The sequence below is a fragment of the Chenopodium quinoa genome, unplaced genomic scaffold (genome assembly GCF_001683475.1).
Source record: "Chenopodium quinoa cultivar QQ74 unplaced genomic scaffold, ASM168347v1, whole genome shotgun sequence".
Taxonomy (NCBI): domain Eukaryota; kingdom Viridiplantae; phylum Streptophyta; class Magnoliopsida; order Caryophyllales; family Amaranthaceae; genus Chenopodium; species Chenopodium quinoa.
This window is the reverse complement of record NW_018742616.1, coordinates 1,038,695-1,060,688: the sequence shown is the minus strand read 5'-3', so window position 1 is coordinate 1,060,688 and position 21,994 is coordinate 1,038,695. Positions and strand designations below refer to the sequence as shown.

At 35.7% G+C, this 21,994-nt stretch overlaps 2 protein-coding genes and 1 pseudogene across 4 annotated transcripts; all 3 read left to right on the top strand.

Annotated features, from left to right (window-relative positions):
• The first annotated feature begins 710 nt into the window (after window positions 1–710).
• LOC110721272 lies at window positions 711–9,402 on the top strand (annotated as a pseudogene).
• A 778-nt stretch (window positions 9,403–10,180) lies between these two features.
• Window positions 10,181–11,704, top strand: LOC110721492 (type III polyketide synthase A-like). Its single transcript, XM_021900653.1, has 2 exons — window positions 10,181–10,394; window positions 10,522–11,704. The coding sequence occupies exons 1-2, from the start codon at window positions 10,208–10,210 to the stop codon at window positions 11,493–11,495; spliced, it is 1,161 nt and encodes a 386-aa protein (XP_021756345.1). The 5' UTR covers window positions 10,181–10,207; the 3' UTR covers window positions 11,496–11,704.
• Window positions 11,705–13,578: 1,874 nt separating this feature from the next.
• Window positions 13,579–20,260, top strand: LOC110721491. 3 transcript variants are annotated; one of them, XM_021900650.1, is made up of 9 exons: window positions 13,579–13,892; window positions 14,830–14,894; window positions 15,318–15,450; window positions 16,397–16,673; window positions 17,434–17,562; window positions 17,645–17,694; window positions 18,434–18,531; window positions 18,604–18,891; window positions 19,432–20,260. In XM_021900650.1, the coding sequence occupies exons 2-9, from the start codon at window positions 14,847–14,849 to the stop codon at window positions 19,894–19,896; spliced, it is 1,488 nt and encodes a 495-aa protein (XP_021756342.1). In that variant the 5' UTR covers window positions 13,579–13,892; window positions 14,830–14,846; the 3' UTR covers window positions 19,897–20,260. The 3 variants fall into 3 exon arrangements, with proteins under 3 accessions (XP_021756342.1, XP_021756343.1, XP_021756344.1); XM_021900651.1 differs by lacking the exon at window positions 13,579–13,892 and adding an exon at window positions 13,910–14,001; XM_021900652.1 differs by lacking the exons at window positions 13,579–13,892; window positions 15,318–15,450.
• Window positions 20,261–21,994: the final 1,734 nt, after the last annotated feature.

Sequence of the window (21,994 nt, the reverse complement as noted above, 5' to 3'; positions counted from 1 at the left end):
GTATGGCATATTCAATAATTCAATTGTGATTCTTAGTTTGAAGTTTTGAACTATTTATTTTGAATATAAGTGTATGATGCATATTTAGATTTTCGTTACCCTTAAATAATTACACGCTTCTATGATTTTAAATTTGTTATATGTTTAGAAACTAGTTACACTTGTAATAATATTGACAGTTAATCAACCACACAAATTTTTAAAGTTTTTTTTAACCAAATTACATTTATAGACTTTTTTACTTTGTAATTTTGTGTGTTTGTACACGCACAATTCTAAAAACTAATGGTCTATTGGTAACAAAACTAACAATGTTGATTTTAAATCAAGTAAAACTCTATTCTCTACCACCAAGCCACCACTCTCCTCACTCGCACCTTACTAGGCATTCATTATTTTTTTTGGAAATTATACTATATCCAACCGTCCTTATTTGAAATTGATTTGTCATTTAAAAATTTTAAAGTTAATATTTTTTTGGTGTTTAGAGAGCCACAAGGGTGGAGATGAAAATTGATTTCAGGATACCCTGGAATCGAGAGGGAGCTGTAACCACTTTGAGCTATCTCTCACTCTAAAAAAATAAATTTAAAGTTAATAAATCTACACAATATGAGCGTAGTTTGAAAAATTAAGGGCAATAACCATATTTTTATTAATAGCGAAAATAATAACGAATATATTGTCAATCTCAGCAAACTCTCCTTTAAGATGTTCGGAATAAGGGTAGTCGTTTTTATTGCTGTATTTTATTGTTTTACCTCTGGACAGGCCATGAAGGATGCTTATAGGCTAACTATTCAAGCAAGAGTAGTTTTAGATCGAATAACCTGCCATAGGTCTGTTTTGTGACTGTAAAAAAAAAAAAAAAAAAGTCCTCAATTATCATTACTAAAAACGATATCAAACAAGCCAACAGTTCTCCAAGTTTGTGGGAGTAAAAAACCTGCCGCAACAGCAAACAACGTGGCAAACACAAACATCAGCACTACCATCTTTCAACAACAAGTCTTCCCTTTATTCTGAAAAAATACAACTTTCTCGCGAAACTATCCTCCTTCCACCTTCACTACCATTGACGGTTAACTTCTGCTCAACTTCAGAGGAGAGAGAAAATGACTATGTCGTACGAACAACGCCTGAAAGCGGCGGCGAAGACTATAACGGCCGCCGATGATTCTCCGGCGCCGTTCAACTGCGACGATATCGGAGTGACGGCCACCCTTAAACCTCACCAAATTGACGGCGTTTCATGGCTTATTCGCCGTTATCTTACCGGCGTCAATGTTATTCTCGGTAATCTTCGTTCGACAATTCTCTCTCTTTTTTTCATTGATTTTTTTTTTTAATTTTTGTGCGTATTAAATATTAATTGATGTTAAATTATGAGGAAATAAAAATTCGAAAATCTAGGTTGGTTTTTTTGTTTGATTAAAGTTGTGTACTTTGTTGAAGCTAAGTGGGATTAATTTGAGTATACAACCCTAATTTTATTGCATTTTGTGGAGAAATGAGGATGATCATTATGCTCAGTAGTTAGTTTAGAGCTCTATGATGATTAATTGATCGTTGAATTAGATTATTACTTAGATTGATGGAGGTGTTATGCTAGCAAAATTTGTACTAATAGGTAGTTGTTCAGCAAACTTTTGATATAAGATGTTTCGAAAAAGTGATATTTATAGGGGTTCCTAAAAACTTTTTTTTGGACTAGTATACTCAAACTAATAGAGTAATAGGTACTCTAATGCCTTAATGCATACTCCGTACCACTTATTACCTGCGCTCTGGATGGTATATCCCGGTTTTGAATGAACAAATTGTTCTACTATAATTAACAAATATCGGATATGTTCATTGTTTTTGAACCATACGTTAATGAGTTTCATTGCTGAATTAATAAAAGGGTTATATGTCTGTTATATTTGAACTATAGATTTTGAAATTATATGATGTTTATAACTTTTGAACTTTTTTAAGTAAATGATCATAATTTATGTACTAAATATTCATAAGTTTGAATTATTTGTTCTTTCAGATTGATAGCAGTTTATAGTAACTGTTGCTTTGTGTTAAAATGCCTGACAACAAAGAGGTTTGATCATTACTTTTTTCTCTCTACTTACATTTATATGCTCGTGTATTTGCAGGAGATGAGGTATGATACCTTCAGGAACCCTGCAGCTATATGTCAAATACTCAAATGTCATTTTGCTACATGTTTATTTTATAAGCGTAATGACAATGAAAGTAGAACATAGGCATCACCATGATGCAAAGCATCTTGAAGAATATTAATACATTTGATTTTGTCCTTGGTTCTGTTTTTATTGCGCTGGACTGAAATATTGGCAGATGGGATTGGGAAAAACTTTGCAAGCCATCACTTTTCTGGGCTACCTGAAGTTCTGTAAAAGATTGCCCGGCCCATTCTGTGAGTCAACATCTTTTGATCTTTTGGATCATACAACATTACTTATCTTTTTTATTTTCTTAGCTGATTCAAATGTCTTTATAATTTATGCAGTGGTCTTGTGCCCCTTAAGTGTGATAGATGGTTGGGTGTCAGAAATAGAGAAATTTGCTCCTAAGTTGAGGGTTCTCAGTTATGTTGGTGATAAAGAGCACAGGCGTATGCTGAGGAGGACAATGTATGAACATGTTCAAGCACAATCTTCATCTACTAATGTATGTTTTAATTATGATATGGCTTTTGATTACACGTGAATTGCTGCTACAACTTTGTTTTTTAATGCAATATACACTTATATTTGTTATGGTAGTTGAATTTGGATTTTGAATGGATTGCAGGTGCCTTCATTACATTTCGATGTCCTTTTGACGACATATGACATTGCGCTGATTGATCAAGACTTCCTTTCACAATTTCAATGGCATTACACTGTGATTGACGAAGCTCAAAGGCTTAAAAATTCTTCAAGTGTAAGTTGGACACCTCATGCTCTTTCCTAATTGTTGAAAATAAATAACTGCTTTGTATGTTGGAACTTTCAAATATATAATGGCTTGTCCTCACTTTGTGGAACATGTTGTCTTTCAATTTTTTCTTTGGGTGCCAAAGTGTAGGAGAGAGACTGAATCTTACTTTCAAAAGACAAACAATTTTATGTGAAATTTGGGATAAGTAGTGTTGTCATTTGAAGAATTTCAGCATTCCAAAAAAGGAAATGATGGAACTAATTCAAAACATCCTAAAATGAATTAGGTAGAAATAGAATAAAAACCGAGGAAGTACTTGGAATGCTGTAAAAAATAAAATTAAAACTCTCAACCCTCCTCCCTATTTTTGTGATGAATGTGGATTCTATAATATTCCTATTGCAAGCTAAAAGATTATCCCTTTCTTGGTAAATGCCTCCAATAGGAATGTAAATAAAGTGTGTTAAATACTGAATACTAAGCTATTTTGCATTTTATGAAATTTTAAAGTGCCTCATCCCCAGGTTCTGTATGGCGTGCTCAAAGAGCAATATGTAATGCCACGACGTTTGCTGATGACAGGCACACCCATCCAAAACAACCTTACTGAACTTTGGGCATTGATGCATTTTTGTATGCCATCTGTTTTTGGAACATTGGAGCAGTTTCTTCACACATTTAAGGCTGTAGGAGATGCTTCTGCTGGTATTCTTTCCTCACAATCTTACATTGCTTAGTCAGTTGGCTGCTAACTCTATTTGAGGATATAGAATTGTTTTCAAGTTTTTTTAAGTAAACTTTTCTAGCTATTCTAACCATCTTACTATTGAATGTATATTTCCTCTTTTCTGCATGCACAATGTTTAAGTTTTCTGGGGATCCCTCACCTCCCCACCCCCCTCAAAAAAAAAAAAAAAAAAAAAAAAAGGCTATTGAGACTTTTTGGAGAATGTGTGCATTGATAATTATAGTTTTTATTTTTTATTTTTATGAGAACATGGCTGTGTTGGTCAGTTTATAAACTCTGTAATGTTGATGACTGACAGTGACTACTGACTAGTTGGCAGGCTGCTCTATCTTCTATCTAGCATTTAAGTGTTACCCTACATATTGTATCTTCGTCATTTTAATGTATGAGCAGCTAGATAAAAGTTAGCTGTTAGCAAAGCAAATGATTGAGCAACGACAACATGGTCTTAGGCTTTAGTGTCTTTGTTATATTTGTTTAGTGTTTTTTTATTAGAATTGGCAAGAGATTGATAGTTACTAATGGATGTTTGTCTACGGAATGTAGTGTGTGTCAAACATAAGTCAAGAGTGTATCTTAGAGGTAGAGGTTTTAACCAGTGTGCTCATATGGCTGAATGACCCTGTGATTGATTTACATGCCATTGACCTGAATAAATGGGGTATTTCACTCAGCCTCTATTTTCATTTTGCTTCCTACTGCTTGCAAATGGACATGGCTTGTAGGCTGCAGTTCTTGCGTCTCATTTACTCTTGTTATGTCTATGCTTGTGCATCTTGGCAAGGAGTGTACCAAAATAGTCTATGAGGCAAGGAAATGATGGCTTAAAATTTCTATTTATTAGATGTTCCCAGAAAATGAGTCTCCTCTTTTGTTTGATTTTGTATTGTTTGTTAGCAGGTTTGAATGAAAATTGGCCATTGTCTAACTGTGTCAAACTATGAGCAGAAATTTAGTGTACATGATTCCTGTCTCTAGTTCTGAACTTTGATGCACTTTGTACCGCACTTTAATTTTTTTTTTCCTTGCGTAGTTGACCTCGAAAAAGGAGAAAGAGGTTCCTAGTGAATAAAATCGGAAGAAAACATAATATTATCATCCTTTACTTTTCTTGGTCGAATGAATTGCTAATTGCTTTGAGCACACATCTGCTGACTTGCATTTGTCTATATAAGTATTTATGAATACCTTTCAAGAACCATTCAAGCGAGTTAAGTCTATTTGCTTATAATTTAAGAACTGTTTAAAATTTTTACAGTGAACAGCTGATTTGACCGAGTGCTTTCTATATTGCTTCGTTTTTTACTTGAAATTTCCTCATCAGGCCATGATGGTGCCGCAGTTAAGGAGCAGCTTAGCACTTTGAAGTGCTTGCTGGGAGCGTTTATGCTTCGCAGGACAAAATCTAAGCTTGTTGAATGTGGAACTCTTGTGTTGCCTCCTCTTACTGAGATTACACTGTTGGTCTTCTATTACCACTTACTGCTTTATTTATTTATTTTTTCTTGTTTGTTATTCATCTGCAAATTTTGTAAGATTAACCTAAGGTAGCTAAATTAAATTATATGACATAAAAGAATCTTCTATTTTGCAATTCTACAGGATGGTACCACTAGTAGCCTTGCAGAAGAGTGTTTATACATCAATTTTAAGGAAAGAGCTCCCTAGACTTCTCGCTTTGTCTTCTGCAACATCGAATGTCCCATCATTGCAGAATGTTGTAAGTCATCTCTGCGACTATACTCTTGAGACTGAAGTACTGATCATATTGTTTTGACAGTTGATCGCCTTGTTAGTGGTAAATTATGTTGCTACATTATGTCCCGAATTCCGGATAGATGTCCTTTATGCGGTCTGTAATAAAAACAAAGACAATCTCTGAGCCATTATGCTATCCTTTCTGAGGAAATATATGTGCAGCTTGTAATAAGAACTGAAAAATAATCCCCAATCCAAGAGTTTGAGGATCATGATCTTTGTATCCTTTTGCATTGGGATTTGTTATTAATCTTGCTTGGAATCCTTATCCATTGTTCCTTTTGATCACCCAACATATATCTATCTGATCACGCTAAAATGAGACACTTTTTAATTTTAATATGGTTCAATTTCCTCAAGATGAAAATAGATTTTGCTAGAAAAATTCTCTATAATTTAACATGATTAACATAACTAAACTTTTCTGTTAATTGACATTGTTTAGGAGCACTTTTGGACTTGGCCAGCTACTGTTTTAATATCGACTGTCTTTGTTGTTGGAGATTTAATATTTGTACATGTTGTGTTTGTTCAGGTAGTCCAGCTACGAAAGGCATGTAGTCACCCTTATCTCTTCCCTGGTATTGAACCTGAACCGTATGAAGAGGGTGAACACCTTGTTCAGGTGATTTTTTTTGCATGATATTGCGCTTGCATGGATTTTCTTTTCTTTTGGTGGGGGGGGGGGGGTTGGGGAAGAAGAAGTTTGGTGCAACAGAAGATTCTACACTGGACAAGTTTTTTTGGTGTTCATGGTGGTATCTTTGTTTTGTCTCGGTTTTAATTGGCTTTTTTTTTTGGTTTGCATAGGATAATGTATGTAAATGCTATTATTTCCATTATTATATGGAGCAAACATATTGATAAGAAAATATTTGGTTTTACTCTGTTTCAGGCTAGTGGTAAACTTATGATTTTGGATCAACTTCTTCAAAAGCTGCACGAATCTGGACACCGTGTTCTTTTGTTTGCTCAGATGACCCAGACCCTTGATATTTTACAGGTTTCTTCCTTTATTTTTCACTTGAGGACTGTGAGAAAGCATAATTATGTTTATGTAGATTGGTTAATTAATTGAGAATACTTTTCCTGGATGTTTAGGATTATTTGGAGTTACGTCATTACTCTTATGAGCGCCCTTGATGGGTCAGTTTGAGCAGAAGAGCGTTTTGCTGCAATAAGAAATTTCAGCAATCTATCAACCCCTGGGAATGCGAACTCAGTATCCAGTGAACTAGGTGCTTTTGTCTTTTTGATATCTACAAGAGCTGGTGGAGTAGGTTTGAATCTCATGGCTGCTGACACTGTATGTCCTACTTCATCCTGTAGTGTGTATAGAAATTCTTACAGTATTTCCTAGTTTTCTCTAGGGATGTTTTAATATCACAATAACATTGTGCCGTTTGTGCTTTTTTCTGTCCATCTGCTTGCTCAGAATTCTTAACTTTTATTGGGCTCTCCAGAGGTCTTATGCACACGCCCAAGATGTAAAAGATGGTGTCACTTATTTGAAAGTTGAAATTTTGTTTGGAAACTTTTTCATTCTTGCAAGCTCTCTTTTTCATAGATGTTAGTATGCTTGGAATATTCCTAAGAAATTAGGTATTTTGTGAATCTGTAACCAAAAGTCGATAGTTGGCATTATTGCAAAATTTATGTATGCTTTGTTTGACTGTTTATTGAATTCTGTACTGCAATTTTTGGTATCAGTACGATGATCTCTATCAGAAATAAATTTTTCTGTCTATCAGCTGTGTTGATAACTCTGGAACTTGGGGCCGTGGTGGCATGTTTGATGCATTGGCCAGACTCTCCAGTAAAATTCCAGAGGCATATGAGCGTGCATCTGAATGTGGGGACCTTCATCTTAGAGATCTTCATCTAATACAAGTAGATGGTAAGTTTTCATGTTCAGTTTCGTATGCGTTTAACTTTGAACTTTTCTTTTATCGTTGGCTCTTAAAATGGTCCAATACTCAAATTCTTTCTGATGGTATCCTAAAAACTCACTCTTTTTGCTTTTAGTTCCTTTCTCAAAGTTGTAATGCACAAGAAACTTGAAAACAAATAGTTTTATTGTGAATTAAAGCTTGAACAAAAGGTGCATTGACCAACATCGATTCACTTATCTTTCTTCGTCTTTTTTTTATTTATCGACTTGCAAAGGTGCACTTGAATTCTCAATTGGAAATTTTTTTGTGTGAGAGTTATTAATTAATGATAAATTTATTGTCACTATTTGTTTAATTTTATGGTAGTCATTTTTAGTTTATGAATCAAAGAATTGCATCCCATATTTTTTTTTCTTTTTTTTTTTTTTTTTCTTGGTTATAGAACTGAACATTCTGTCAGCTTTCATAATCTCAATCCTACCAAACTTATCTTTGCTGACTGCTGGGTCACTATAGGATGGTCAACTTGTCTGTTTTTTGGTCTCTTTCTGGTACAATCAGCACTTTCATCTGAGATCTGAGTGCTTGTTATATAGCAACTTTAGTTGATTTGCCTGAGATCTGTTTTTTGGTCTCTTTCTGGTACAATCAGCACTTTCATCTGAGATCTGAGTGCTTGCTATATAGCAACTTTAGTTGATTAGCCTTCTACGTGAGCTATAGGAATCTGAGTATTTCATCACTGTATATGGCTTCGAAGACTTTGTGGCCATACTTTTTGGCACATCGTTTGGTGGTTTACAATGATAAACAACTGTATTGCTATGTTAGTGATATAACATCTTGGTGGCATGCAGATGCTGAAAGCGAGCGGCTCAAAGATGGTGGGATGCCTTGGTGGGTTGCCTTAGCTGTGGTTCAGTCGTACAATCCCAGGCATAAAATTCCACGCAGCAGTATCTCTACAAGTGATTTGGAACTTTGCTTATCCAAAGCATCATCTGCTGCTGCCCAAAAATCTGGTAATATATATTCCAACCTGTTGGAGTTGTTAGGGGTTCTTGGATCAGTGGTGCAGTTGTGTTGATCAAAACTTGAAACTGCATTTATCATTGATGTTATAATATGATGACAATGATCTTATCTTGAAGTTAAAAGATTTGAACGGTTGAATACTTGTCTTAGTGCATTAATTATCACGTGTACTGTCAACAGTGTAGATCTTTGTCCTATAGAAACTGTAGTCATAATCTACCCTGCTTTTTTACTGTCTTCCTAATATCACCACCACTTAGATGACATCATGACCCTGCTGCTGAATAATATATATTGATTTCATTGTCTAAAAACTAGCTGAAGATTGTGTTGGATATGTTGTTACCTTCTTATTTCCGTTAAGTCCTAGAACTAACTGGCTCTTGACTAGAAAGCCACTGGTTTATCGATTCTGCTCACATTTGTAACTGATTGCCTTTCGTTGTTCAGATTCATAGTGTTTGTCATTTCAATCTGATCATTCTCCTTGCAGGAACTTTTTTTTTTTTTTTTCCAATTATATTTATTTCCATGACGAGCCTTGGCAAAGACACTTTTTTTTCTTTTTTGGAGGAATGGCACAGACTCGTTTCTGTACGATGTTTAGTCTGTCTTTCAGCCTTTGGTTCCGAGTCCACTTGAAATCCTGATTATTTTCTGCGATAATCTGTGACTAACTACATTTTCTTACGTAAATTACTTGAGCAGCCTCTATCCACATGCCACGTGTCAGGTATCAAGATGGATCAGATCGAGCAATTTGGTACTCTACTGAGCGTCTTCTGCGAAAATATTCCTCCATATACGGCATCAAGATTTATGTGTAAGTCTCCGGTTATTCTCATATATATTTTTTTCCTGTAGCCAGTTGTGCTTTTACCTGAACTTGAATTATGAATTCCTTTTCCCTCTGGCTTCTCTGTACAGGTATTATTACAGGAAGCCTTCAAGATAGTGAAATGTTACATGTCAATCATTTTGGTGCTGAAGAAGAAATGAGTAAACATGGTGGTCAGTTGAATTTATGAAAAGTAGTACAAGCTTTCATTTGGTACTTCTTAGTTCTTTTTTCTTAAACAACCAACCCCCAACAAAAAAACTTTTTCATATCCGCTTAGAATGAAGTAGAGGTGATGATAAAACCTTTCATTTACAGTAAATATTACTGTTTGTATTCTTAATTTGCTGCTTGCGAACAGGGTGCCATGATCGTTCAATTGTTTCGTCTGTCTTGGTCTCTTGGAAAGGTTGGAGTGTATATATCAGAAATATGTTTTAAAATATCTCCATCCTTTTCTGAGTAAGCCTGGTATTATTAAGAACTTATTTGTATTTCAGTTACTGTAAGCAATTGTGTGGTATATATACGTAATTTTCTTTGATAACGTTTTCCTAAATTCTGTGTTTGTTGGGAACAGATGAAGTATTGAATGTGTGGGGTTTGTTGGAAATATGACTACTATGCATTTTACATAGTTTCAAAATATTAACCTTTTGTGCTACAACAGAAGGCAGGATTAGAAGAAAAATTTAAGTTAGAATCAGGTTACATCTTTGCCCCTTACCAGCAGAGATAAGGAAATGAAAAAGATTGTTTCTCTTATAGAAAATCTTTTCACACCATTTTGTCCCAAGATGCTAAATGTTGTGAACCAAACAGAAGGTGACTTAAATAATGCATTATTTTTCTTTTCATGCACTTCCTGTTCACCTACTTTCTTCCAAGACTAAAGCTGATCTCCCCATTTATAAGCACCCTAGTCAAAACTTCTAAATATATCCCACAAAGCACCAAATTTACAAGATCCATCTGGAAAAGGACTTGTAAATTGTAATGATGTTGAAAACCAATGGTAATGGTGCTTCAAGTGATCGCACAGCCACTCTAGGCAAGGCAACTGTGCTCGCTATCAGTAAGGCTTTCCCCAAGCAACTCATTCCCCAGGAACATCTGGTTGAAGGTTACATCCGCGACACCAATTGCCACGATTTGGTCGTGAAGGAGAAATTGGAGCGATTATGTAAGTAAAATTTAGATAATCACTCTTAAATTCTTACTTGTTAATTGTTTATCCAGTGTTTTTCTGTACTAATTTATTGTTTGCTGATTTTGTTTAATTATTTTCCATTTGTTTTTGGTTTGATTAGGCAAGACAACAACAGTGAAGACAAGATACACGGTGATGTCGAAAGAGATTCTTGATAGTCACCCAGAACTTGCAACTGAGGGAACACCAACAATCAGGCAAAAGTTAGAGATAGCAAACCCAGCAGTGGTAGAAATGGCTCTTGAAGCCAGCATTGCTTGCATTAAGGAATGGGGCAGGCCAGCCCAAGACATAACCCATATTGTTTATGTCTCCTCCAGTGAGATAAGATTACCTGGGGGTGACTTGTACCTTTCTGCCGAGCTCGGGCTTAGGCCTGATGTGGGCCGGGTGATGCTTTACTTCTTGGGCTGTTATGGTGGGGTGACGGGTTTGCGAGTTGCCAAGGACATAGCAGAGAACAACCCAGGTAGCAGAGTACTCTTGACCACCTCTGAAACCACCATTCTGGGCTTCCGTCCCCCAAACAAGGACCGCCCCTACGACCTTGTTGGGGCTGCCCTTTTTGGAGACGGAGCAGCTGCTGTAGTAATCGGGTCAAATCCAGATTTGAGCCGGGAAAGCCCATTTATGGAGCTCAACTACGCGGTCCAACAGTTCTTGCCTGGGACCCATAACGTGATCGATGGCTGCCTTACAGAAGAAGGCATCAACTTTAAGCTAGGTAGGGACTTACCCCACAAAATCGAGGACAACATCGAAGAGTTTTGCAAGAAGCTTATGAGCAAGGAAGGATTGAAAGATTATAATGAGTTGTTTTGGGCAGTCCATCCTGGTGGTCCGGCGATTCTTAATAGAGTGGAAAATACTCTCAAACTGACTGGAGATAAGCTGAACTGTAGTAGAAGAGCGTTAATGGATTACGGAAATGTTAGTAGCAACACTATATTCTACGTGATGGAGTACATGAGGGATGAGTTGAAGAACAAAGAAAATGGTGGAGAAGAATGGGGACTTGCCTTAGCATTTGGACCTGGGATTACTTTTGAAGGCATTCTCCTTCGTAGCCTTTGAAATAACAACACATTTTTATGTGTTACTACAAAATAAATGTTGGGAGAATTATTTTCTTCTTTATTTTCTTTTTTTTTGTTTGTTGCTTTGGCATGTAGTTTAAGCAGAAACTACTAGATCTGATTTAATCTAGGAAAGGACTTTAATTTCATAGATTTTATTATTCCCATTGATCAAAATTAATAGATTTGTTCTCCTTGCGTTTGGAACTAGTACTAACTAGGGTTATTATGTACGGATAGTTCTAACTATATTTGGAAATCCGTCATAATAATTTATTTACAAAATAATTATTTTTATTTCTGAAAATAACTTTTGGTAATATGTAACATCGTTTTCTGAGGATAACTTTTGGTGATATGATAATATCAAATATTATTTAAATATTATCATATTCACAAGTCCTACTTCAAGACAAATTAGGTAATTTTTCCGTTCTTTTAATATTGCCTTTTAGGGAATTTTCACAAATATTGCATCACTTCCATTTTAGGACAAAAAATATCTATGCTCACCCTGCAAATATCCAACATACCCTTACTTTTTCACAATTACCTTTTATTTTATCTTTACATTGATTTTGTATTTTTACATTTCTTTCTCTTACTTTTTCCCATTAGCAAATTTTGCCTCAAAAACCCCTATGATGCAATAAAAAAGGAACGGAGAAAGTATATAATTGGGTCCTTTAAATATATATATATATATATATATATATATATAGGGGTCCTTGGCTAGAGTTTACCATAATAATTGCGTTATATACTTATATACAATCCTTTGTGCTTTGTAGTTAATTACTCGTAATTCAATTCTTTGGTGCTCTAAATTAGCAAGCAATGGCTAAGTGTAAAGATGTTATTCATGGTATTATGGCAGCATTAGGGTTTGCTCCTAAACGAAAGAAATCTCTCAATAGCAAAAAGAAGAAAAATCCATCTTCTGATGAAGATTCCCATGCAAAGGCAAACCAAGGTTCGAAAACTAAGGCAGCTGCAAGGCCTGTACGTCCGAGCAACTTTCTCCTGTGTGGCATCCCGAACATCCTCGTAGACGAAGACAGCCACCACGACCATCACCATCACCATCACCGCCATCACCATCACCGCAATGGACAACAACGGCAACAAGATACCGGCCACCGTCCCCATCATCATCATCACCATGGACATCATTATCATTAACAACAACCAACGTTCACACACCATCATCATCATCAACAACCAATGTTCACACAACCAATGGCGCATCATCATCATCATCATCATCATCATCATTGGTTTGAACATTGGTTGTTGATGATGGATACACAACCAATGTTCACACAACCGAGATTCACCTAAGTTTCCACATTATATCAATATGATGATGTTCTTTGATTTTATTACTTTAGTTTTTTTTGGTTGTTTCTTTGGCATGTATTTCATCAGAAAATAGTCAAAATACTACTTGTAGATATATTGTACCTACAAAATAATTTTAAACCTATGAAAAGAATATTCTTAATATTGCACCACAAAAAAAAAAAAAAAAGAATATTCTTAATATCTTATTTAAGGCCACTTGCACAGTACCCCTAAGGCCCTAATATATGAATAGTACCTGACTAGGTTATCCTCGTGCGATATACGATTAGAGTGACGGTGGTGGTTTCTCTTACGACGATGATTGTAACGAGGGTGGTTGAGCTAGTCTTCAAGGGGCAGAGAGCAGGAGAGGAGAGAGAGTCAGAGAGATTGAGATGTTTAGCCATGGTGATGGCTGTTAGAGAGGAGAGAGGAGAGAGAGTGAGTGAGTGAGTTATGGAGGGGAGAGAGTGAGTGGGTTATGGAGGAGAGAGACTGGTCTATTGTGGGGGAGGAAAGAAAGGAGAAATAAGGGTAACTTTGTCATTTTCATTACAAAGCTTACCCAAAATAAAAATGTATTAAAAAAAAAACTTTTCAAAAAACATATATGTCAACTAAAAAAACGGAGTTAGTGCTAAAATAATCACCAAATAAGACACTTGGCACAATTCTATAAAAAATATTTATGTAACATTGAAGAATTTTAAGGGTATACAATAAACAAATTTAAAATAGAAAAAAAAGTTGCATAAATCATTGTTAATAAAGCTTACCATTATGAATATGTGCATTTGCATAGGCACAAAACTTGTTTAAAATAGACTCGACTTTACCAAATCCGACCCGCACATCCATGAACCGACCAAGCACAAGAAAAAGCAACGGGATTGGCTCAACGAACGGTGCCGTATCATTGGTAACGTTGCGTGTCACTGGCAGTTGCAATTTTCCCACCAAAAGTCCTCCAGATTTTTCCAGAATCTTATTCTTTAATTTTCACTTGCGTTTCTCTCAATTTTTCACATTTCATTTTTCCTGTATTTTTGGGGTAAGCGGTGCACTTTTTTTTTTTTTTTTTTTTAATTAAAATATATTATCCTGAAATCTAGGTTTATTATTTGAACCGCGATTTTTTCCCCAAATTGATCAACGTTTCCGTAAGTTCATAATATGTTGATTTTTATGTTAATTGCTTTTTTGGTGTTGCAATTTGGAAATTGTTTTGTTATTATATGATTGGATTGAAGGTTTGTAATTGTTGATGAAATTAGTGATTAAAATTGCTATGATTTGTATTTGTATGATTATGTTAGCTAATAATATGACTTTTAGCTGTCTTTATAATTGTGATGTTGAAGATTAACAATTGTTTCTGAGTTTTTGTTTGATTTGTGGAATTTTGAGTATTATAATTTCGTTGGGACTTCTGATTGAATGTGAATTAAGGAAATATTAACTGGTGTTTTTGTACTGTTTTACATTGAATGTTATGTGTGAATTTCAATGTTGATGTATATACGAGCTATCAAAATTGTTATTACCATTTGGAGGTATAGGTATGAATTGTAGTAAAAATTAATGAAACAAAAGAGATATGGTGATATATATTACTCAATAGCTTATTAAGATTTCCTTAATTTACAGCCTTATACTGAACTATGACAACTATCCAATGCAATATGTCATGGACCGACCAATCTCTTTGATCCCGTCTCTTTAATACTATTTGGGAAGAAAGAGATTTAAGGGTTCTTAGTATTGAATTATATATTGGTTGATAACTAAATCATGAAAACAACACCAATGTATATTTTATGATAGGTCTTGCTGTTGGTTGAACAAGTTAAAACTTTAAAGTACTGTTTTCATTTATTTTTTATATTTGTATTCAATTTCGGCATTTTTTTTATGTACCAATTCTAATTGTGCGAGTTATTTAGTTCAAATTTTTTTTGACACTCAGTACTCTTGTATATACTTGTTAGGATTTATTGCTTGATTTATGGACACCAGGACTTCCAGAATTGGTGAATCAAGTTCAGCTGTGATGGTAATTTGAAAATTTCATTCTATATGATCGTTTATATAAAAGATTATATTATTGCATTTTTTCCCTTAGTTTTTAGTAGTTGGTAGTTTTATGGGTGTGTTTATAATTGCAGTATTGGGAGCCCTATCGTTACTTTTTTGGGGGGGTACTGTCGTTTCTTCCATTTATTATAGCTTCTCTCTCAAACGTTTTTGCCTTTTGTCTGGATAAGAATTTGTTAAGAATGTAAGAAGATGGGTCTAGGCCAAGCATTTTAGAGAAACAATATATTATGTCAAGAATTTTGGTAGTATTGTATTTAAGTATCTTAGTATTGTTCTCAATTTTCTGTAACCTTCCTTTCCCCGTGAAAGAGAAGTCTTACAACATTTTTTTTTTTTGGGCCAACTTCTTGAATTCCTGAACTGGTTACTCATTTCATAGGCACGAAATAACAATGTTGGGAATGGAAGTCTCATCCCACAGCTATTTACATCTGTGCCAGCTCTCAATGATGCTGCTTCTTTTATTGCTGAAACAACTTCATACATAACTAGTTGTTTCCCAGATTTTTCAGGTGAGTTTCTATTCTGGAGGGTCAATTCTTCTTTATATGGTCATTGGTGTTGTTGCATTTAGCATGGTCTTATGCCTGTAGGTATGTTTCTCATTCAGAGCTTGGGGCTAAAGGTGTTGAATGAGGATGATCCATGGGAAAGCGTTGAAGTCTAAATTGCTATTATAGGCTACTCATTAGTCAATTAAGTGATAGAGGCCTTGGCTGGAACTTCATTATGTATTTTTATCTGAGTTAACAGGATTTCTAAGTCTTTTATTATTAATTTTTTTTTTGTTTCCCAAAATGGAAATTCAGTGTTAATACTCTACTCTCTTGGCCACCTTCTTTTAATACTTTGTGTTTATATGTTGACTAGCTACATAATACAAAGTAGAAAATAATTAGCTTTCACTTATACTCAATTTTGAACTAAACTTTAACAAGCACCCGTAATGTTCTTCCCAAAGTTTAACCACTTCATTGGCCATTGTACTTTTATAGTTTTGTTAGCCAATCCACTCCCTTTTTCCAGAAATATTAAAAACATAAAAATTACAATTTGCTACTCCCAAGCTGTGCCAGTATTTTTTGAAAAATAAATTTGTATGGTGGGTAGAGGATGAGAAGGAACCTGCTATTATATTGGGTATTTTGTAAATTTATGGTAAAAACACAAATACGAGGGTAAGGACAAATTGGTGATCAATTCTGGATGGAGGTAGTAGTCATTGGTGATCAATTAGTTACTGCATCATTGTACTGTAAACAGATATCAGGAATAAAAACCTCATTGCTCTGCCAAAGTGGCAAGAAGCAATTGTTTCATGATTTTTGCTTTGTTATTCAATTTATTTTCCAAAACATAGTAAACTGTATGATTGTGGCTTTCTTGACATAGTTCTTCAACCATTATGTTTTTTTAAGAAGTTTCATTTTAGCTTACAGTATCTCCATGCTGTTGCAGACCAAAGCACAAGGGAAGCTGGTGTTAGAGATGAGCGAGAAACAGCACCTTTGATCTCTATGCAAACAACGGAATCGCTTTCTCCAGGTCACCTTTATATGAATGAAACTAATGGAAGCAACCCTGGACTTTCTGCTTCAGCTAATTCATCTGGGGCTCTGCAGTTAAGTGGAGATGTTCAAAGAGATGCAGCAAATATATCATCAGAAAATTTTGGTGCTTCAGCGCAATCAGCTTCTATGAGTACCAGCCAATCTGGAATTTCCCTCTTTCAAGGGTGAGCTTTTTTGACTGGGAACTGAAAGTGATCGTGGCAGAAATGCAGATAACTTTTGATTTATTGCACATAGAAGAAATCAAAACCTATAATCCTAAATTTTCTTGGAGTGACTAGCAGATATTTAGTTCCTGTAGCTCACCAGATTATTTAGCTGCTATTTATTGATTTATATGAAAGATATATTCTAAATCCTGTGGTCCAAGGCCCTCGACGATTATCATATCCTATCATGAAATTGAGACATTATTTGTTTGGTTTGGTACTTAGTGGAGAAAAAGAATAATTAAAAGAATGTTATTTGTCAAATTTGGACCAGCATATGATTCCATCAGATTAGTTTCATACAGTGGTGACATTGTTCTCATATCATATCTACAGCTTATGATTCCTTAAGATTAGATCTCTTTAGTTTGCTTCTCATGGGCCCCGTTAAGCCTATGCATGTTTGTAGCCAAACCAAAAGGCTTTCATAAATAGAACTACTGAAAATATATTTTAGTTTTAATGCCATCTGTGGGCTTCTAGTGTTTTCTCTTACTTTGTGTTCCCTAATAATTGTTATTAATTGGGCTGTTACTTTTATGAATATGCTAACCAGGTGAGCAATGGAACATTTGACTTTATAGTCAGAGAGCCTTCATGGATAAACTTTCGTCTTGATATTTGTTAATTATTATTCGCAATTCATCTCTGTAGTGTTATTTGGCTTCAGTGATGCTTCTCTCATGTTCAATTTTGTGCCAATGTGATGTTATAGGCTAGTTGAGCGTGCACGAAGGACTGTTCGTGGATCAGCAGATGATATTGGTTGGCTTCAACGTGATCCAAATATGCCACCAGTGGAAAATGGAACCGAGAGATTTATGGAAATTCTTGACAGTATCAGGTATCAATTCTATTTGCCTTTGATGCCCCTCGTGCTTTTTAACTAATTCATATTCTGATTATTTTTTTCCCCTTGTTCTCAGTCATGGTGTCCACAGGCTACCAAAGTCAATGATTTATTTGTTAGTTCCAGGTACCAGACATTTTTTTCATTCTTAAAGAATACTTTACTTGTTTTGGGTGGGACTTGTGGCTGAGGTTACTTTTTCTCCTGGTACCATTTATTTAGACTTGTGGAGGCTATTAGACTGGGATCATTGATGTGTGTAAATTGGTGGGTTGTTACTTCGTTTGTTATTCTGTGGCTGCCTGGGCTGGACATACCTTACCTCTGTCCTGTGGGTTTGGTCTAATCATCCTTAATGAAGGCTATATAGGATGGTCATATCACATTTGAGTCCATGACTGAACTTTTTCCCTATGACTCCGTCCCATGAGCATCAGGAGAAACTTCTAAATTCTTGCTTCATTATGCCAAAAATTCATTTTCCAAGACTAATTAATCTTTTGGAATATGAAATCACCACCCTTGAATTTTTGCATTATTCTCATACACACCCCTTTACAATTAATCACCTGTGTAGCTTAGTTTATCTTATGAGAGTCTCCTTTCACCTGTTTTCTGTTAGTTTTTAGGTTAAACTTTAGCTACTCCTTCCCCTAATCCTTGTCTGTTTCATATGCTAAGCTGTACAATTGAGTATATCAGTATAGCAATAAGGAAGAGAGAATATTTATTGCAGTTCTTAACTTCTTCTCACTAATAAGCAGTTTTTTTTTTGGCTGTGGATTCGGGGTAGGGGTCTGTTATTTATGGTTAGTACTTTTTGGGTTTTTTCTGCTCCTTATAACAGTACAGTTAATGTTTGCAGGCCTTTTTAGCAACCATGGACCACTCTATTTTACCAGCACAAAAACCTGCTTCTCAAAGATGGGTTTAGCATGTCATATTGCCAAGATTCATAGTGAGGTAGTTATTGATCCATTGAAGTTATTGCATTGAATTATACATCACCTTTGCTAATTATATAGTTTATGATAGGCTTCAATTGAGAAAAATGCTAGAGTACTGAAAGAATACATTGAGGAGATATATTGGGGTTCTAATAAGCGTGTCATGCTGCTGGGTCATAGCAAAGGAGGAGTAGATGCAGCTGCTTCTTTGTCTATGTATTGGCCAGATCTGAAGGATAAGGTTGCTGGCTTGGTATTAGCTCAGAGTCCATATGGTGGTAGTCCAATAGCTTCAGATATTCTAAGGCCAGGACAACTTGGTGATTATGTCAATGCACGTAAACTCATGGAAATTCTGATCTGCAAAGTAATTAAGGTATTCTTCTTATAATGTTCTCTTGCATTGAATTCGTGCTTTCTTCTGTGGATTTATTTTCTTTCGTCCTTTCTCCATTGCGTTGATATGATGAAATTTTATTGTTTAATGAATTTATGCATGAGTACATTGACAAATTCAACATTAACATAATCCCAGTAGATGCCTTCTGAAATATTGAAGTAGCAGTAAAATGCTGCCTTTACGTCAAATGGAAATGGGAAAGCGTAAATAGACATGTGATGACTGGACTAAAAGCATGTTTTAGTAGGATGTGGGATTTGGTAAGAAATTTTGAGTTTTCCTTTTGAGTGTAGAATATTAGATTTCTTCCCTGTATTTATTAAATTTAAGCTGGAATCCAGCTATTTTTTTCTGCGTTGACTACATGATGCAAGAGTGAGTCAGTGAGCTCTGTCTTCCTGCTGACTTCTTTCATATTCTTGATTGTTATGTCGATCTACTGTTGGTGATTTAACTTTATTTTTTAAAGCTTAAATTTTAAGTCTTCTGAATATTGTCTGTGTCTCTATTTTGAAGGGTGATCTGCAAGCTTTAGAAGACTTGACATATGAGAAAAGACGGGAATTTTTGAAGAAATATCCATTACCCAAGGAACTGCCTGTTGTATCATTTCATACAGAAGCTAAAATCTCCCCTGCTGTACTGGCGACATTATCTCATGTGGCACATGCAGAACTAGGTCAGGCTGCAAAACTTCCTGTGATGATACCGCTTGGAGGTGCAATGGCTGCATGTGCCCAGCTTCTTCAGGTCAGGTATGGGGAGAAGAGTGATGGCCTTGTGACTTGTCGTGACGCTGAAGTCCCTGGCTCAGTGGTAGTTCACCCAAAAAGAAAGTTGGACCATGCATGGATGGTGTATTCATCATCAAATGATGATCCAACTGAAGCTAATGCTTCACAAATGTGTGAGGCTCTCATACAGCTGCTCTGGGAAGTAGGGCAACGGAGGAGTCAGGAACTTGGTTTGAAAGAGGAATGATGATAGGACTGGTGTTTCTGCCCTTTGTAAAAAGTAAAGGATACGCTTGATACATCGCTTTCTATTAATGAATTGTATTTTATGAGGCATTGAAGATAGCCTAGTGATGACACCCTCATGGTTTTTGGCATCGGCCTGAGATTGACCCTTGCCTCTCACCTCCCATGTTTTAGTCCCAGGAGAGTGCATTATGTAATCCTACCCCCTGTATGTATATATACACCACTTGAATTAGAAAAGGAGTTCTCAGTTTCTGGCAGCTGATTAGAAGAACCTTTAACCCAAGGTGTTTAACTGTTTAAGGTGATACTTTGTATGCTGTTGTTTTTTCTTTTACCAATCAATAACTCTTGACAATGGGGAATTTATATGTACATAGTAATTTGAATCAAATAAAGAAATTTTAACTAAAAAAATATTCGTTAGGTTGCCCAAAGGCAAAAAATAAATAAATATAAAAAAGGGTTGCGTTGTGTTGAACCCAAATTTCGGGCCCATAAATTTTGCTCAAACCCTTTTTACCCTTTTGTAGGTTGGGCCAGCACTTCGGCTAACTTTGATCACCTTTAAGAAAAGTACATATGATATTATCCATGATTGCAGATTTGATTTATTTAATACAGAAAGACTACAAATGGTAGTGATGTGAACGATTCAATGTCTGAGATTTTAGTGTCATCCCTAAAGCCAAAGTTATATCCACTTAGTTTTGCTTTCTTTTACCCTTCACTATATACTTGTTCTATAAACAAAGTTGATATCAGACTAAAGTTTAACATGATTGACTATATGGCCCGATTTCGCATTTAGGCAAAATATTAGTAAGGGGTAACCAACTAACCATACACACTTTGCTTATTAGATGTGTTGAATTAAGGTTGAGCTATCAAACATGAGCTTGTATCATGACAACCCATTAATTTTTTATGCTATCGGCAACAATATTCGTCTGGTATGGAATATTTTTTATGATATTTTTTCTTTATTTATTTAAGTACAAAGGTAGTGGGATGATAAATTTACTAGCTTAAATTGATGCTTTATATATTAATGTGCGTTTGATTATTAATGGATGGGTTGAACGACCCGAATTAGGTTAAATATAACGTGTGAGTATAACTGGACAATTTGTTAACTAGCTCTTATTAGTTATTAGTTATTATTATATTGTATAGAGTTATATGTCAAATTTTAGAGAATTTATCTAAATTTACGATGCATGTCAAATTTAATTCCTTAATTTATATTAAAAAAAAAATGTGTACTAGATGATTTCATGTGTACAGAAATACAAGTATTAATTTGAATAACCATTTTTGGCAAATTTGATTCCTAATTTTTAACACCCATTAACGTATATCTCTTAGTAATTTCCATCAATTTGGTGTAATATGACTCTTCATGAACCAAATTACCCACATATACCAAATTGACATTGTACATAAACCTGGGCATCGTGCCGGGCCGGGCCGCCGCGGGCCGTGCTTGGCGGGCCACGGTCACCGATGTGCCGTGTCGGGCGTGCCGGCGTGCCCAGATTTTTGTGCCGTGCCGGCCAATTTCAAAGGCCAGCCCACGGCCTGGCACGACCCTCGTGCCTGGCGGGCTCGTGCCGTGCCGACCTTCGTGTTGGCCTGCGGGCCGCCGTGCTTTTCTTCTTTTTTTTTTTTTTTTAATGTTTACACTATATAAATAAACAGATATATATAAATATATAATTTATATATTTATATATATAGGGCGTGCCTGGCCGGGCTAGCACGGCGGGCTCGTGCCGAAAAGTGCAGCTCCTGTCCGTGGCACGGCCCACGGCACGCCGGCGGGCCACCGTGCCAGGTCGGGCCTCCACCCCGGGCCGTGCTGTGCCTCGCCGAGAAGCGTGCCGTGCCGGGCGGCTCGCATGCCAGCCCGGCCCGTGCCCAGCTTTAATTGTACATATAAACTACCAAGATAACTTTGAGGTTCCACTAAATATCTAACTGTAAAACATATTTAAACTTTCTAATTTATCCTCACTTAAATCTAACGTCACTCATTAACTTCCCTTGTACATCCACCCTTCTCATAACCTTTTTTCACCTACTTACTTCTTATTTCA